General features: G+C 35.1%; 1 protein-coding gene across 2 annotated transcripts in view; it reads left to right on the top strand.

Annotated features, from left to right (window-relative positions):
* The window catches only part of Dok6 (docking protein 6), a 430,374-nt gene that overhangs the window by 148,185 nt on the left and 264,269 nt on the right, over positions 1-17,920 (top strand). For both annotated transcript variants that reach the window (XR_003835467.1, XM_021150966.2), the window contains exon 2: positions 4,571-4,678. Coding sequence is in view for 1 of the 2 variants with exons in the window: in XM_021150966.2 (XP_021006625.1) it covers positions 4,571-4,678 (108 nt within the window). In the remaining variant the exon portion in view is untranslated. The remainder of the gene's footprint in view (positions 1-4,570; positions 4,679-17,920) is intronic.

The raw sequence follows: 17,920 nt of genomic DNA, 5'->3' as shown, positions 1-17,920 counted from the left end.
GAGAAGTGACCCAAGCCCTTGGAGGATCCCAGACGTTGGACGGTTGGAGATTGATTTTTGCTTTGATTGTGACTGTGCCCTGATATTTTCCCTCTTGAAGGAAGAAACTGTTTTAGTGGAGCCCACAGTTAAGACACACTCCCACCAGCAATAGAGGAATGTTCCCCTTAGTCCACATCTTCACCAACATATGCTGTAGCTTGGGTTTTTTGATCTTCATCATTGTGCTGGGTAGAAGATGTGTAAGATGGAGTCTCAAAGTTGTTTTGATTTCCCTGGTGACTAAGGTCTTTGAGCATTTCTTTGAGTGCTTTTCTGCCACTAGAGATACCTCAGTTGAGAATTCTTTGCTTTTCTCTGTATTCCACTTTTAAATTGGGTTATTTGGGTTGTCTAACTTGTTGAGTTCTCTATATATTTTGGATATTAGCCCTCTGTCAGATGTACAGTTGGTGAAGATATTTTTCCAATCTGTAAGCTGACATTTTGTCATTTTGACAGTCTTCTTTGTTTTACAGAAGCTTTACAGTTTCATGATGTCCAATCTATTATTTGTTTATTTTAGAGCCTGTTTACAACATAAATCCTCTCCAGAAATAAGTGGCATGTCTTTCAACTTTTATAAAACAGTTTATTTCATGAAACCTTAAAAACAAGTTCATTTATATGTGGTTGTTTACCTCTATGTTATAAAAGCTGAAGTATAAGACATGATCAAAATAACTATATCTATATCTTAATTATATATCACTTGTTCTGCAATAATAATGAATGGTTTAACAACACTCTCTTGCTCATACTTCACTCACTTCTTAACTTAAACTCATTATAGTAACACAAACTGAACATTGTAATGCTTTCATATATGTGGATTTCTATGAATATTTTAAGGTCTCATTTGATATTATGATAATTATGAAGATGTGGTCAAAGTAACCATTTTTCAGTACAAAAGAACAAAAATAGTTTTGCTTAAGATTTACATCTCAATTTCCTTCAAGGAAAGAGTCTCAATACATCCATGCCAACTAGGAAAAGTATTTCTAATTTATATACATTCCACCTTGTATGTTATATTTATATTTATGCTCATGACCAGTTAAATTCCTGCTCAGATTCATAGGGATGATCTTTCACTTATATACTATTGGCATTATACTATGGTCATAAACATTATCCTAGCAATGCTACAAATAAAGTACCATCTATCTATCTATCTATCTATCTATCTATCTATCTATCTATCTATCTATCATTTAAATATACATTCATCTATGGCATTTACATTAATAATCCTAAGCTACCCTAATAAAGTATCACATAATATTTGACTTAAACCACAGAAATCTATTTTTTTCCTTTGGCTTATAAACTGTTTTCTCATTATGTGCTTATGTACTCTCCTTTTTTATAAGCAGAGAGAGAGGAAGCATGTTGGTCATGACTATCCTCATGAAAACCCTAATTCTGTCATCAAAACGTACCTCCACAAACCCATCTAGCACTATTATATATCTTCAAATAACATCACATTGGATTCAATGTATGAACTTTGAAGAGACAGAACTCAATATCCCACCAATTTCTGGTAAGAGGAAGGTTACTTTTCAAATGCACTGTAGGTGTTTTCTGCAGGACATCTCTTATAAGCTAATTGGGCAAGTTCTATAGTAGATGGAAATGAGGCATTGATGAGAAACAAAGTTGAAGATAAGCTTAAATAAATTATTTGAGACAAGACAATTAATTATTATAAAATACTTACATGAAAGTTATCTATGTTCTTAGACATTATAACAGAAGGCTCCAATTTTAATTATTTCTTTAGCACAAAATTACCTCATGTTATATTGTAGAGAGAGGAATTTTAAGAAGAGAACAAATTTTTCATTACTATTTTTTATTACTATATACTTTGCTAAATGTAAGCATACATAGCTATATGGTTCAACAATATTTGAACCATCATGAAAAATTAATGAAGCTATATATGTATTCAAGGGAACACTTGATCACTCGGTATTGATTCGTCATCTATATTAATTTATTTATATCAGACTCATGGGAGACCTTTAAATTTTTATTTGTGAAAGCTAGTTTTTAATATGTTTTAGAAATGTTAATAGCGGCTGTGATAAAAGCATTTTGTCTGTTTTGTATGTGTCTGTCCTGTGTTGTCAATGTATGCACAGTGATAGTAAGTTAACTTACTCAGTTTCTCTTTCCTTTACTATTAACCCTACACTTAAATCATTATTTTTTTTCTTGACTAATTTAAGGACACATGCCAAAGGGCTTGATATATTGTCTAAAATTTGAATGTTTAACAAAAAGAAAGGTGGAATTTCAAGTACATTTTGTTAAATCCCACAGCCTGTCTTTGGCAAATCATTAATATTATTTTCTATTGTATTGTTTGAAATATTTAAACTGTAAGCTAATATGGACAGGATTTTGTATCTGATTATTTTATACATGTTAGAATTGGGACCCCTAGAATAAAAATAAAGTGCCATTATGTACAGATTTGCCATGTTTAGCAAATAATAAGATAATGTGACAGAGAATAGTATCTTGTGGAGAATTTTCTGAACACTAAAACTTTGGCCCATCTTTTCAAATCCCCCTCAATTCCATGGTTTACCCTTCTGTATCAGCTGAGCACTAAGTAATTTGTCCAGGTTGTGTGATAAGGAGATAAAAAAGCTGTGATACCAATACAAAAAAAATCAACAATTTCCCTCAGTTTATCAATTCTTACATATTAGCATTTTTCATATAATTTTGTATGATTTAGGGAGGGAATCATGAGGTTCTATGCCTTTCTGAGGGAACACTGGCAGTGTATGGTTTTCTGAGGGAGAAGGTGCCATTTTTTTCACATTGGTAACTTGCCTTTGTTCCAGTAAATAACCTCCCACCTATGCTGAGGAGAGAGACTAATTAAGCTTAATGAGTCTCTCATAAAACGACTTGAAAATAGAAAAGTTGGAAGAATATTTTCAGCAGGCAAATGACAGAGATGAGAAACATATGGGGTAAAAAATGACTAAAATTCATTATTAAAGCTAAACAAACCTTTGCTGATTCTGTATTGTAATCATTAACAGAATTTCATTAGGAAGTTGAGGTTGGTTAAAGTCCAAAAAATAAAGAACTACTGTGTCACGTGCTAAATACAATGTGTCAAACACCAGTAGTTCAAAAGAAATTGAGCAGTTCCTCACTTGCAGGTGTATGGCTATTAACCCTTTGGTAAGAATGATATATCTAATTGCAGAGTGGGCAGACATGTTATTGTGTGCTCAGAGCTCCACATCATTCTTGATATATTTTTCAAGACTATAGCAGAAGATCTAAGAAAGACAGCAGGGGCACTGGGAGTGTCTTCACATTGTTATTTTACTTATTTTGCTTTTAGTGGGAAAAGTCTTTTGTGATAGCTCTGAGAGTGCTTTTTAACATAGAAAATGCTGTCTTTCAGAGAGGAAAAAACAATGTTCATGGGAATAATTTGAAAGAATTACACTCTGTCTTCTACTAGAAGAAAAAGAATTGTGACAACTGTGTACTTTGAATAAAGACACAGAATAGAAATTCGGTGACTAACATTTCTGAAATTGCCTTTGATGAAATCATTCCTCATGCTGGTGGTATTTGTTGAAAATCCTCCAGGAATAAAATATGCTTAATTTATAAATTAAAAAGCTGTGGCCATTTTAAATTACCAAAGATGTTAATTACTAGAAAGGATAAATGCATTTTGCTTATTTGCTTTTCAATATATCTATGGAGAATATGTGATATTATACAGCAAAAACAAGATGCCAACCTAAAATTTGGCATTGATTATTTCTATAAACAATAACATGGTCCAAAACCAATAAACTCAGGTACATAATTAATGATCATTTTAAAAGCTAAAACAAAAGATTCAGAAATATATGTATTCAAGCCTTGATCAGTATCTTAAACTTATCATAATATGAAAATACCTGTTTACAGCAGTAGTTATTAGAATTAATGTGTAAATAAACTTAAAATATATTGTATTTTACATAATAAATATGTAGTATATCCTAGTTATTGTAAAACAAGGGAATTACATGAGCCCAAAATGAAGCTATATATTTGCTGTTTTCTAAGATATGTTATGACTATTTGTTGAAAATCCTCAATTTGTGTAAGACGATTAGAAATATTATTTTATTAGAATTTATAAAACTAACAGTATGTATCTATTTAATTTATCTGAACTAAGTGCTCAAAGCAGTGGGAAATGAAATGAAAAATTGCCGTCATGGGTGCAGTATTGACACCAAAGTGATTACTTATATTAAAAATGATTAATTCCAACAGATTGACACATTGACTTTCTCATGATGCATTATGTTTTCAAGTTGTGCTGCAATTTCTATTAGTCACACACTTCCCTTTAAAGAAATCATTCTATGGAGTAAAGGGAATTTTCGAAGCTCATCCCTAATGTGATAGTTGAATAGATAAAACTCCAAATGCCTGTAAACTCATAGGAAATGATGGATAATCAGATTCCTTTATTTGCTTTCAGATATTCAGACGATGCTGGTTGGTTTTTAAGAAGGCTTCTAGCAAGGGACCCAGAAGGCTAGAAAAGTTTCCAGATGAAAAGGCAGCTTATTTCAGAAACTTTCACAAGGTAAGTCACACTCATAGAGTTCCCTGGGGAACAACTGGGCACTTGACAACATGTGGAGACATTTTTTTGATGGATGAAATCTACAGAGGGAAAAATTCATGGCCAAGATAAAACGCTACTGTTCTGATAAAATGCAAAAGTTATTTTTCTTCCTTATCTTAATCATCTGCTGTAAATCCCAGCTATACTTCTGCAAAATGAAATGCTCATTTTTATAGCGACTTTGCAAAATGAGATGAGTCATAGCTGAATTCGATCCTTTCTAAGGTGCTGAGTGGGCACTTTCCTTATTTTCAGGTTAATTGTGCATTTGCTACTCTGATTTAAACTATGGACAGTATTTATGAAATAGCATTTATCAGACAATCTTAGCAGTGTTAATGACACTGTTAATATAGATAGCATTAGCCGTTTACTCAGTAAATTGACAAAAAATGATTATCAAATATGCTGACAGGTAGATGCTGCATAAATCCCAGGAATGAAAGGATTAGGACACATGGCCTTTTTGGAGTAGGTGTGGTTTTCTTAGAGGAAATGTGTCACTGAGGGTGAGCTTTGAGATTGCAGAAACTCATGCCAGATTCAATCTCCTCCGCACCCCACCCTGTCCCGCCACCCTCCCTCTCTGTCTCTGTCTCCATATCTGTCTCCCTCTCCCTCCCCTCCCCCTCCCCCTCTCCTTCTCTCTCTCTCTCTCTCTCTCTCTCTCTCTCTCTCTCTCTCTCTCTCTCTTTCTCTCTCTTTTCCCCATCCTGCTACTTTAGAAGTGAAACTCTTGTATCTTTCTCTAGTATCATGTTTGCCTTACCTCTGAACTAAAAGCTAGACTCAATTAAATGTTTCTCTTTATAGGAGTTGCCAGGGTAATGGTGTTTCTTCACAAGGATAGAAATCCCAAGACAGTCTTGTCCCCATGGCCATATTGCAAGAGATATGTCATTGGAGGCAGACTTGAGGAGTTTAAAGACTTATGCCATTTCCAGTTCACTTTCTCTGCCTTTTGTTTAGAATTCAAGATGTAACTTTTTTCATTTTTATTGGTTATTTTATTTATTTACATTTCAAATGTTATCCCCCTTCCCAGTTTCCCCTCCACAATCCCCCTATCCACTCCTCCTTTTCTCCCGTCTCTATGAGGGTGCTCCCCACCCACCCACTCTTGCCTCATTGGCCTAACATTTCCCTATCTTGGGTCATTAAGCTTGCACAGGACCAAGGGATTCCCCTCCCAGTGATGTCAGATAAGGCAGTCCTGTGCTACATATCCAACTAGAGCCATGGGTACACACTGTGTACAATTCGGTTGGAGATTTAGTTCCTGAGAGCTTTGGGGGCTCTGGTTGGTTGATATTGTTGTTCTTCCTATGAGGTTGCAAACCCCTTCAGCTCCTACAGCCCTTGCCCCAACCTCCCCATTGGAATTCCCCATGCCCAGTCCAATGTTTGGCTATGTACATCTGCATGTATATGAGAATAATCTCTGGGAAATGGAGAGAGGGAGCTCGGAGGGAGAGAAGAGGGAGGAAGGGGGCAGTTCAGATATGGGAGGAGATGGGGGAGAATAGAGGATCAGGAATTTGAAAGAAGGTGTGTAGCAGTGGGGAGGACTTTAGCTGAAATATGCAACAAACAGAGATAGAACCTGTATCCAATGGATAGGCATGGCCCCCATTGAGGGATGGGGCCACCCACCCACCTCAAATATATTAATCCAGAATTCCTCCTGTCTAAAGGAAATACATGGACAAACAGTGGAGCAGAAACTGAAGGAAAGGCCATCCAGATACTACCCCACCTAGAGATCCATCCCATCTGCTGACACCAAACCCAGACACTATTGATGATGCTAAAAGCACTTACTGACAGGAGCCCGGTATAGCTGTCCCCTGAGAGGCTCTGCCAGAGCTGGACCAAGATGTAACTTTTAAACATCCATCTCTATCTACTATGTCTCTAATTCCTCTGATTTCATAAGCCCAAATAAACTCTTTTTCTAAGAGCCATGGTGTTCTGTCAAGCCAATAGAAGAGTGACTAGTTCAACCTGCCTGCTCTGAAAGCTAAACTCTAACTGAAACTCTAGCCAGTACATTTTTCTCCCAAATAAAACAATCAAAATACTTAGCAAGGCATTATGTTATGCTTGTACTTAGCCATATTCTATATAAAAAGATGTATATGCTCTAGGATTTCAACTCCTTATGTAGACTGGTAATTTGGATACAAATACATATTAGATGTCTGCTCTATGAAAGATACTCTATTTGTGGCTGCCATGTAAGATTTCATGAGTCAAAGCCATTGTACTCTCAAAACCTTGAATCTTTTTTTTATGGATATTTTCTTTATTTACATTTCAAATGTTACCCCCTTTCCGTGTTTCCCTTCCTTCCAGAAACACTCTATCACATCCTCCCTCCCCATGCTTCTATGAGGGTGTTCCTCCACTCACCCACCCACTCCTACCTCCCAACCCTCGATTACCTTATAGTGGAGCATCTATCAAACCTTCGTAGGACCAAGGACCTCTCCTTCCATTGATGCATGATAAAGCCATCCTCTGCTACATATGCAGCTGGAGCCATGTCTACTCCTTTGTTGATGGCTTAGTCCCTGGGACTTCTAGAAGGGTCTGGTGGGTTGATATGGTTGTTCTCTGGGTGACCTTTTCTTCCGTCTATTCTCTACACTTTATCTCCATATTTGTTCCTGTGAGTATTTTGTTCTCCTTCTAAGAAGAACCTAAGTACCCATACTATGGCCTTCCTTTTTATTGAGCTTCATGGTTATTTGGAGCTTTTGGGCTGGTATCCACTTATCAATGAGTGCATACCATGTGTGTTCTTTTGCAATTGGGTTACCTCACTCAGGACGATATTTTCTAGTTCTATCCATTTGCCTAAGAATTTCATGAATTCATCATTGATAATACATGAGTAGTACTCCATTGTGTAAATGTACCACATTTTCTGTATTCATTCCTCCGTTGAAAGACATCTTTGCTCTTTCCAGCTCCTAGCTATTATAAATAAGTCTGCTATGAACATAGTGGAGCATTTGTCCTTATTACATGTTGGAGCATCTTCTGGATACATGCCCAGGAATGGTATAGCAAAACTCAGGTGACAGCAGATGCTGGAAAGTATGTGGAAAAAAGAGGAACACTCCTCCATTGCTGGTGGGAATGCAAGCTGGTACAACCACTCTGGAAATCAGTTTGGCAGCTCCTCAGAAAATTGGACAAAACCTTGAATCTTACTAAACACAAAATTCATATGCACTAACACAGCAGGGAAACCTAGAGAACTACGCATTTCCCATAAGTTTGAATCCAAGTAAATTTCTTAACAAAGATGACACCTGAGTGATGGATGCTGTGGTAGTAATGTCTCCACCACTTACTGCAAAGTGATCAACTCTTTGAGGCATATAAAGTAGTTCTCTTTTCTTCTTGCTTATATTGTTGCTGATGTCGGGTTTCACTTGTTTATTATATTTATGGTTTCTTCCTTACTTATTATTGTTACATATATTTAGCCATATACTGAGTTTATTTAGTGTGTCCCATATGTATTGATGATTACAGGCAACTTTTGGGGATAGAATAAATTATCAAAGTGTTGTTTCTGGAACAGACTGAGTCCATCTCTCTTAGCAATCCTTAATTGCCCATAATTTCTCATGTAGATATTATTTATTTTTAAAACCAAGTTTTACTATACAGCCCCATCTACTTGTGAACTTATGAGCCTCTGACTTCAGATATTCACGACCTAAAATTATAGCCATGAATCATCACAACCAAAACTCCTCATTTTATATAAGCTGACTTTTCCAACTTTAATTTACTTTTACACTACAGTAGCAATCATGTGCTCTCTATAGAAATGCTTAGGGATAAAGTAAATGCTTACTCTGATTTGTCTTGGATACTGTTCATTGAAAATCTCTACATTTCCACTGTGAACAGTTTGGTTTTAAGAAATTTTCAGTCTTTGACTTATCCTGCCCATCAGTCTGACCTAGAATTTAAGCTCATTATGTGCCAGATTTTCTAGACCTTGTTATATGTGTAGTATTGTTCTCTGTGCTAGAAATATTGTACTGCATCAAAGAATGCAGTTGTGGAGAAAAATTATGAAATGCTACATCTGTTTACCATTGGCCTTAAGCTTAAATGGCCATAAAAGTGTTATGGATATAAAATATTTTATTGTAATAGAGAATCAGAATAAAATATAAACTGGTACAGCTTGAAGTAACAAAGATGAAGCCTTATAAAAAATCATCCCATAAGAATTTTCAAGATGTAGTAGAAAATCATTCCATAAGCTATGGGGGAAACAAACAAACAAACAAACATTCGACACAAGATCAGAAGACTTTTGAGACAAAAGTATGACAAAGGAGATTTACAAAAAGTAACTGAAATATATTCCAAAAGTGTGGAAATTTATGAAATGGTTTAAACAAGAGAGTATGTCATATGAACTATTGTGTTCAAATGCCTATTTCTCTTTCTATTGCCAACGTACATCAGTAATCCCTAACTTTTACATCAAAATACAAAATAAAGTAGGTACAATCTTGGTCTGTGAACCAAGTAAAAAGTAGAAACAAATGAATTGCCACAACAAAATGTCCTCCTTTTCACTAAGGGCAGCAGCAGTCAGAGGGGTGTAGCCCTGTCATTGGAAGTGTCACTATCACAGGAAAACTAGAAAGCATAGAAAAAGTGGCTGGCTCTGGTTATGTTAGGCTATCAGAGAGTAAGAAAGACACACTTCAAAAGAGAAAGCCAGCTGTAGATGCCCTCAAAGACACACGAATGCTCACCACAGGGCCATGGGTGACAGTGCACTTGTTAAGCTCTGGCAAATGGAGATCACTTCATAGCTAAGACTTGTGTGTCTTGCTTAAAGCATGAGCCACAGAACGCAAAATCTGAAGTGACAAAATTTCTGAATCATCCAACAAGAATCTTTCATTTTATATTTTATTATCTATTTTTCTTTTATAATAATAATAATTGGTCATTTATTTTTATTTTATTGTGTTTTTAACTGGGATAGAATTATATCATTTTCACTATTCAACACCTTCCTTTCCAACCTCCAGCCCCTCTCAGCTACCTTTCCTCTAAATCTCTTCTATGCCACACCTAAAAATTGATAGCCTCCTTTTCCTTCTAATTAATTTTGTCAGTAGTACACAAATATCAAACAAGAGAAATACTTTGAAAGAAAACTACCAGTATTTTCTGTAAATCTCAAAATTTCTTAGAAAACTATTAACAGAAATATAACTAGAATTATATGAAAACAATGTCACCACAAAATGTAGTTTACTAGCCAGGTGTGGTGGCGCACGCCTTTAATCCCAGCACTTGGGAGGCAGAGGCAGGCAGATTTCTGAGTTCAAGACCAGCCTGGTCTACAAAGTGAGTTCCAGAACAGCCAGGGCTATACAGAGAAACCCTGTCTCAAAAAACAAAAAACAAAACAAAACAAAACAAAAAAGTAGTTTACTACAAAAATAGCAGATTGTTTTTGTTTGAAAATTAATGGAATAATTAGCAATAAAAGGTGAAAATATCACAGGGCTATTTTATTTGATGGAATACAGGAAAAAGCATTTGTCACAATTTAACCTGGATTGGTTATGCATAGCTCTCAATAAACCAACAATAGAGCAAGCTTCAACAATTTGGAGAAGAGCTTCTAATAAGTTCTTCCAGAAGAAAAGGAAAAATGCTTTCTATTCTTAGACAACATAATGGTTTGTTGTAAATGCTTGTTAAACTAGAAATACCAGAACCAATGAATGCAGTGAACAATAAGCATGAGAATTTTAATATGAAAAATCAATTGCATTATTTCACATAGTGGCAGATGACACTTGTCAAATTGCATTGTTAAGAAGAACTGGATTAATAATAGTGCCAACAAATAATTATGAGTGAATTCATAACACCACATAAAAAAACCTTCATGCTGAAAATCTTGGAAATTAACTTAGAATAAAGGAAAGAAAATCCATATATAATGACATGACAGTGCATGTGGCTCTTCCATGCCACTAGGTTGTCATCTTAAACTTGATACCAGGCTCACATAACTCTAATAAAAAGAATAGTTTCTTTTTGTGGAAACTGAAAGAATAAGTTAAAATGAAAATGTATATAACATAAATTAACCAAAAGAAGGTTTTAGTATTACATAAGAGCAAAGTTAGAATCATTGGGTTAAAACAGTCTAAAATCACAGAAACTGGCCATGTGATGTAAGTAAGGGGCTGTAAGTATAGATCAATGGAAGTTAATGAAAAAGAGGTGAGCAGCAAATCCAAACCTAAGTGATCAATCAATTTAGTCAATAAAGACAAGTCAACAGGGAAATTTTTTCAAAAAACAACTGAATGTTAAGTAAAATTAACACTCTCTCATACTATAAACAGTATAACCTCAAAGCCAAACATTGTTCTAAGCTAAGCAGTAAAAGTATAAAATTGACAAAATTAAGCAAAAGAAAAAATGTTTTATAAGCAAAATTTCTACAAGCAGAAGATCTTAAAACAAGTAAGTATTCTCTAAAATGCAACTTAAAATGTAGCAAAATTTAAAATATAGTCCATTCAAATTACCATTTTTTTTACTTAAAGTTCAGATTAATTACTAGGACAAGAACATTTTACAAAGAAGATACAGGACACAATAAATCTCCCAAGGCTATGCAAATATCACAACTTAAGAAGATAAGCAATGCAGTCTTAAAATGGACACATTATGAACTTGTAAACACACACCTCCCAACATAACATTAAAATAATCAAAAGGAAAATTCTAGAAATAACCAAAATTTGTGAAACTGTAGAGCAGCTAAGATTCACAGTAAATGAATTATGAAATTATACAACCAATATTTCACAATTTTACTAAAAAATGTTATAGGTAACCAGCCATCTAACTTTTAGAAGAGTATTCCATAAAAGTGAAAAACAATTCCACATAAGCGCATTGTAGGAATGTTCATTTCATTTGTAATAGTAGTTGTGAATAATCTAAAGGGGAAAATATGAAATTCACAAATCTCTGAAATACTACAAAGGAACACAAAAGACCATCTTATTTATATATAAAATATCAGATGAATATCAGATTTCTAGGTGGAATTAAAGAAGTCAGCCCTAAATCAATGTTCCTTATAATGTATTCTTATGGATTTAAAATAACAAAATGTCTGGTTATGCAGCTTTGTGAAGTGGTAGAGTAGGATTGGGGTATAGGATGGACTGCAAAAGATTTAAGAGCCTGAACAGTTTTGGTGGAGTTTCAGGATATGGAAACAGTTTTTATTTTATGATGATAATTGTTCCAATTTTATACAGATTTAAAAGCATTGATTTGCTTACTTTAAATGAATGCATTTTGGATATGTGAATTATTATTCTTATGGTAAAAAAGGCCACCATGAAATTATATTACTGATGAGGCTAAAGAGTTTTAACCATATTACATAATTAGATTGTCATATTTACTTTTCTCTTGCTGTGAAGAATCACTGTGATCAAGGCAACCTATAGAAGAAAGAGTTTATTGAGACTTACAGTTTCAGAAGTTTAGAGTACATGACCATCATTGAAGAGGAATTTTTATGCAGCAACATGATTATGCTGGTGAGGGATCACATCCAAAGATATATTCACACCAGAATGCAGACACACCCTGGATTACATTATGATCTGGCAGAATACAGATACATATTTAGCACACAAATTTAATTCCAATAATGAAAGTAATGTAAATTTGTACAAGTAAGCAGCCATGTTTGAAAGTGACATCTAATTGAGGGGCAGACAAAATAATGAATTAGAGAAAGATTTGACAGAATGAGTCAGCTATAGGATATTCCCAACTCACAGGAGAACAGCAGAGGAAGAGAGGATACTCAAAAGCAGGGAGAAATTTAAAAAGCTGTGGTGTGTGGGGGTGTAGGGGGGTGTGTTTGTATAGCAGTTTTACCAAGACAGTTTTACAAAGACAGGTTACAGAGAAAACATGCTAGACACAGGTGAAGACAAAGTGAGCCAGAAAATGAGAAGGAGCCAGAAGATTAGAACAACGTGTAGCCAAAGTTGTTATGTGGACAGTCAGAGCAATTTAATCAGAAGCCAAGAGAAGCTGGATTGAGTCAGTCAACTAGGAAGATTAGATTGTGTGGAGGGTAGATGCTTTCAGGCTTAGGCCTGGGGATAGTTAGAACAGAATGAAACACTCTGGGCTCATCCTCACACAGCTTGGGAACAATTTTTATCTCATCACTTCACCTGAGGAAATAAAAAAGACATTTGCATATCATGTCATGATGCATGGTACACATGTAGGCTGAGAGCTTACATATAGATACAACAACCATGAGAAAGGGGAGGGGAAGAGGGAGAGATGTTGGGGACAGAGAGAGAGACACAGAGAGAGACACATAGAGAGAGACACAGAGACACACACACACACACACAGAGAGAGAGAGAGAGAGAGAGAGAGAGAGAGAGAACGAGAACACTAACTAGGAATGGAATGGTCTTTTGAAATTTCAGAGTTCTGAGTAACATACTGTCTCCAATAAGGTCATACCACCTAATATTTCCCAAACAATTTCATGATCTGGGGATCAAGTCTTAAAATATGTGAGCCTATGTCACTCAATTCTCACTCAATATTCATTAAAATATCTGAGTCTATATTATTGTCATTCAAGCTACCACAGGAATATACTATGAATTTTAAAATATACCTTTCATATGTAGTGCTTGTCTCAACTTAGACTAGCTATTTAACTATCTTGTTTCTTGTGAAAATTTAAGATTAGATCATCATTTTAACAGTGGGCAGTATTCACTTATAAATTAGATGTAGGGGTCCAGTGAAAACAAATGGTCATGGGTGATTTGGGCTTGAATATGAATAACATAATGGAGTAACATGCCATAATAGAGCCTATTAAATCTGGTATTTAGAAATCACAAGCTTTTCCTTTGCATATTGCAATGTATGTTTACGAAACACTCTCAAATAATTTCTAATAGTTGATTAGATAAATAATAGTGTAAATATCATTTTAAAGGTCCTCATTGATTATCATTAACATTGATAATAGTGTAGGATATAACATTCGAGAAAGTACTCTTGAAAGAGAATCAGAGAGTCTGGAGATATGGCTCAGTGGTTAATAGCACTCGCAGCTTTTTCAAAGGATTGTGGTTCAGTTCCCAGCACCCCTATGATGGCTCACAACTGTCTATAACTCTAGTTCCATAGGATCATATAGTCTCTTCTGTCTCAGTTGGCACTGCAGACACATTGTACACAACATACATGTAGGCAAAACACCCATACAAATAAAATGAAGAAACAATATATACATACATACATATATACATGCATGCATACATGCATGCATGCATACACACATACATACAAGCGACTAGGGAGAAGCAGGAAAAAAGTACTGCAAATTTTGGAAGATTAGAAGGTTATTACAAGAAAGAATTATTTTAAAAACATTAACATTGGAAAATAACGTCAATATTATTCCATTACAACCAAGAGAAATGAGAGGCTGATAGCTAAAAGAATGGTTATGATGGCTAGTATTAATTGCCAGCTCATACATCTGGGAAAAATAAACCTCAGCTGAGAAATTTTCTCCCAGAAGACAGACCTGTGACTAGGTTTGTGGGACATTTTTTAAAATGTTAATCAATATAGGAAAGTCTATCCCACTGTGTTGTCCCTGTTCCCCTGTCATATAGGCCTGGGATTTATAATAAAACAAGCTGAGCAATCAATGGGGAGCAAGCCAGTAAGCAGCATTCAACCTTTGTAAAAGTATGGGCTTTTAGTATGCCTTCACTTGTTCCTGAATAATGATGCAGACATATATTTGTATTCTTTTTATTAATCATTTTATTCATTTACATTTCAAATGATATATCCCTTTCCAGTTACCCCTCCACATAGCCCCATCCCATCCCCCAACACCCCCTCCTCCCCCTCTGCTTTGTCTCTATGAGGGTGCTCCTCCACCTACTCACCCACTCTCACCTTACCACTCTAGCATCCCCCTATGCTGGGGCATTAAGTCTCTACAGGACCAAGGGCATACCCTCCCATTATTAATAAGCTTCTTTCACCATAGCTGGGCAGATATTGAGCTATTCTCAACTGATTATGCTGGCTTAGAGTACTTCCCAGGCACTTCCCATCCATGTCCTAATTGCCCTCTTAGTCTTGACCTGACTTCCTTCATCTGTGTCCTGATAGTGACTTTTCTGGCCCACCTGAGACACTCTCTCTCTCTCTGGGCACAGAAGTCCCACCTTGACCTCTCTTGCCAAGGTATTGGCTAGTCAACTCTTTATTGACCAATCAGAAGACGATGAAGAACAATATTTTACAAAATGCCGAGTCAGGAAATGTTTCATAATAATGACAATATCACGTCTGTATTGCAACCAGATTTCTGGGGAACAGAAATCAGCAATTAAATACACAGTACAAGAAAATATTCCCCAACAATCCTTGGTCTTTGTTTCAGTTTCTGCCTCTGACTTTATTCCATGAAAGACAGTAATATATAAGCCAAATAAACCATTTCCTTTTCTAAGTTGATTTTTGGTCAATGCTTTATCACAACAACAAAGCAAACTTAGACCTGCATGCTTGTGTGGCAAACACTTACTGATGGAGCCAACTCCTCATCCTGGAAATTGATGCTTCATAAATAGATTAACTTTACTTACTGTACCTTCAGGCTTTCAAAAGCCCATTGCTAAAGACTTAGTGTATGTGATGAGGCAAATATCATTTTCTCATGGAAGTACTATGAAGACTAAAGGTTTTATTACGACAACACTTTATAGCATAGGCAGGGCTGACCTACAACCTTAGTCATTTAAGATACTCATCACAAACTTAACCACACTTTTCCCTTTGATTCACTGGAAGCTGAAATGGGGAGTTTTGGCTGGTATTGATCAGAAGAATAATTAGATCATGGCTCCTCAGTGTTATGTTAAGTTTCATTTTCATGAGGCTAAGCCTCCAGTCCAATTGCTCAATTTGGGTTGATTTGAATTGCATAGCCTCATGCTCCTGCTCAGAAACCAGATGCTCTCACAACCACACTTTTACATCATTTCCATCCTTTTCTTTTCGCTATAGTATTAACTAACTGAATGATAATTATGTCTGCCTTTTTCTCCTTTTGGATACCCACTTAGCTTTCGCTTCCTCTTTATCCCTTTGTTATAAATCTACAGTGATATTTTTATTACTCAAGTATAAGTTGTCCATGTCCTCAAAATCATGTTACCTTTAAGTAACTGAATTGTGCACATTTCACTAAAAACCTCACTGTGCTATGTGTGCTTTTACATGAGTAAATTGCAGTGTGTTTTTCTCTCAAAGTAATTGCTACTTTGTGATGAAGAAACTACACAGGGACCCACCTGATCATAAAACCATGATTAACCCTAATTTCTATGTGAAGGGCATTATGTTATAGAAGTCAACACATACTCCTAATACAATGTATATTCCCGTGAGACTGCTGTGTCTAGTGTGAAAATAGATAATATGTTATAAGATGATACAAACATGGCTTTACCCATGCAACAAGAACAATGGTTAACAACCTACAGCCCTATTGTGATGCACAAATGAGATACTAAACACAAAGCACAAAGTATTTAGTAATGTTTGGAAGGACTGGGAACATAATTCAGTAAAATGTTTACTTTTCCCTGAACACAAGTTAAAGGTGAGTGTGATTTTACTAGCTTGTAATTCCTGTGATGCAGAGGTGAATATAGGAAGACCTTAAGATATCATTGCCTAGCCTGCCTAAACTACTTTGCCTCAGTGTCAATTGTCTCCCAAAGAACATGTAAGAATTCTTAAAGAACAGCAATAAAGAAAGTTAACTTCTGACCACCAGGTACTTGTGGACTACATGAATAAGCAACACACACACACACACACACACGTAGATACACATGCACACACAAATAGTGGAGTAGACCTTAAATGGTAAGGCATAGTAACTATTGTTTTAACATTTTGCAACCTAGGAAGGAAAATGTTTATAAATAGTTAACTATAATAAATGTTAATTCACAGATGACAACAGTTAATTCTACTTCTATCTGATAGTTAGAAGTTAATAAAGAGAAACTGCATATGTGGGGACGTCCTTAAATATTAGAGTTTTCATAGAGAGAAATTATGGAGAAAATGCATTAGAGAGAGGAAAGTATATGGACATGAGTAATAAAAATTACATTGTCATTAGACTAGGAAAGAGTTTCATTAGTTTAGTTCTGATAAACCCTCAAAGAATACCTGGCACATGAAAAGATGACCAAGAATTAAGAAGGAGCATGAAGACTTTGCACAGAATTTGACATTTTGTAATATATCCATGAGAGGTTTGAAAAATCTTAAAATGGTTTCCGATTTTTACATATGTTCTGTTTATTAATTTATAAGTTTTTAAATTAAAAATAGTTATGTTGATTTTTCTAAAGTCATAGTCATGCTTAATAGCCAGATATTAAAATAATGAATCAAATAAGCAAAATCATTCTAACCTAGCTTAAGAGTTACTAAAAATAAGCTAAGGATACAAAGACTTTTTATCAACTTTAACTGTGTTCTATGCACTCTCTGAAATATGGTTACAAGTATTAATGGTCCCATTTACACATGTTTACTGTACAAGAGATCTTACTGCATAAATCAATTTTATATCAAACAATTTTAAAATGGTATATACTTTTTAAACTTATTAGAAAGAAATTTGAATTTCAAATCACAAGCTACTGAAGGAAGTTATTAAAAATGCATTAGGGTTGAGAATGTGGCTGTACATAATTGTCATAATAGATATTCAAAACAAATTTATCCTGGATGAAAATTGAACAAGAGCAATTTACATAAGGCCAGCTAATAAATTTTCCTTAATTTTCTGAACAGATGACAAAGAAGTCATTTAAAGAAACTTTAATGATATAAAAATGAGTGCTGTCTATAAAGAGAAAAAAATCAATAAAATAAAGATGAATGGAGATAAGATGGCTTGAAGTTTCAGAGATGGAAACTGTGTGATGTTAGAAAAATGATGTTTGTATCAATGGTATTCTCATTTTTATGTCTGCTTGTTGAACTGCTGTATATTGAACTCAG

This window comes from Mus caroli, chromosome 18 (genome assembly GCF_900094665.2).
Source record: "Mus caroli chromosome 18, CAROLI_EIJ_v1.1, whole genome shotgun sequence".
Classification (NCBI taxonomy): domain Eukaryota; kingdom Metazoa; phylum Chordata; class Mammalia; order Rodentia; family Muridae; genus Mus; species Mus caroli.
The sequence above is the reverse complement of the archived record's forward strand: the minus strand, read 5'-3'. Positions and strand labels throughout refer to the sequence as shown.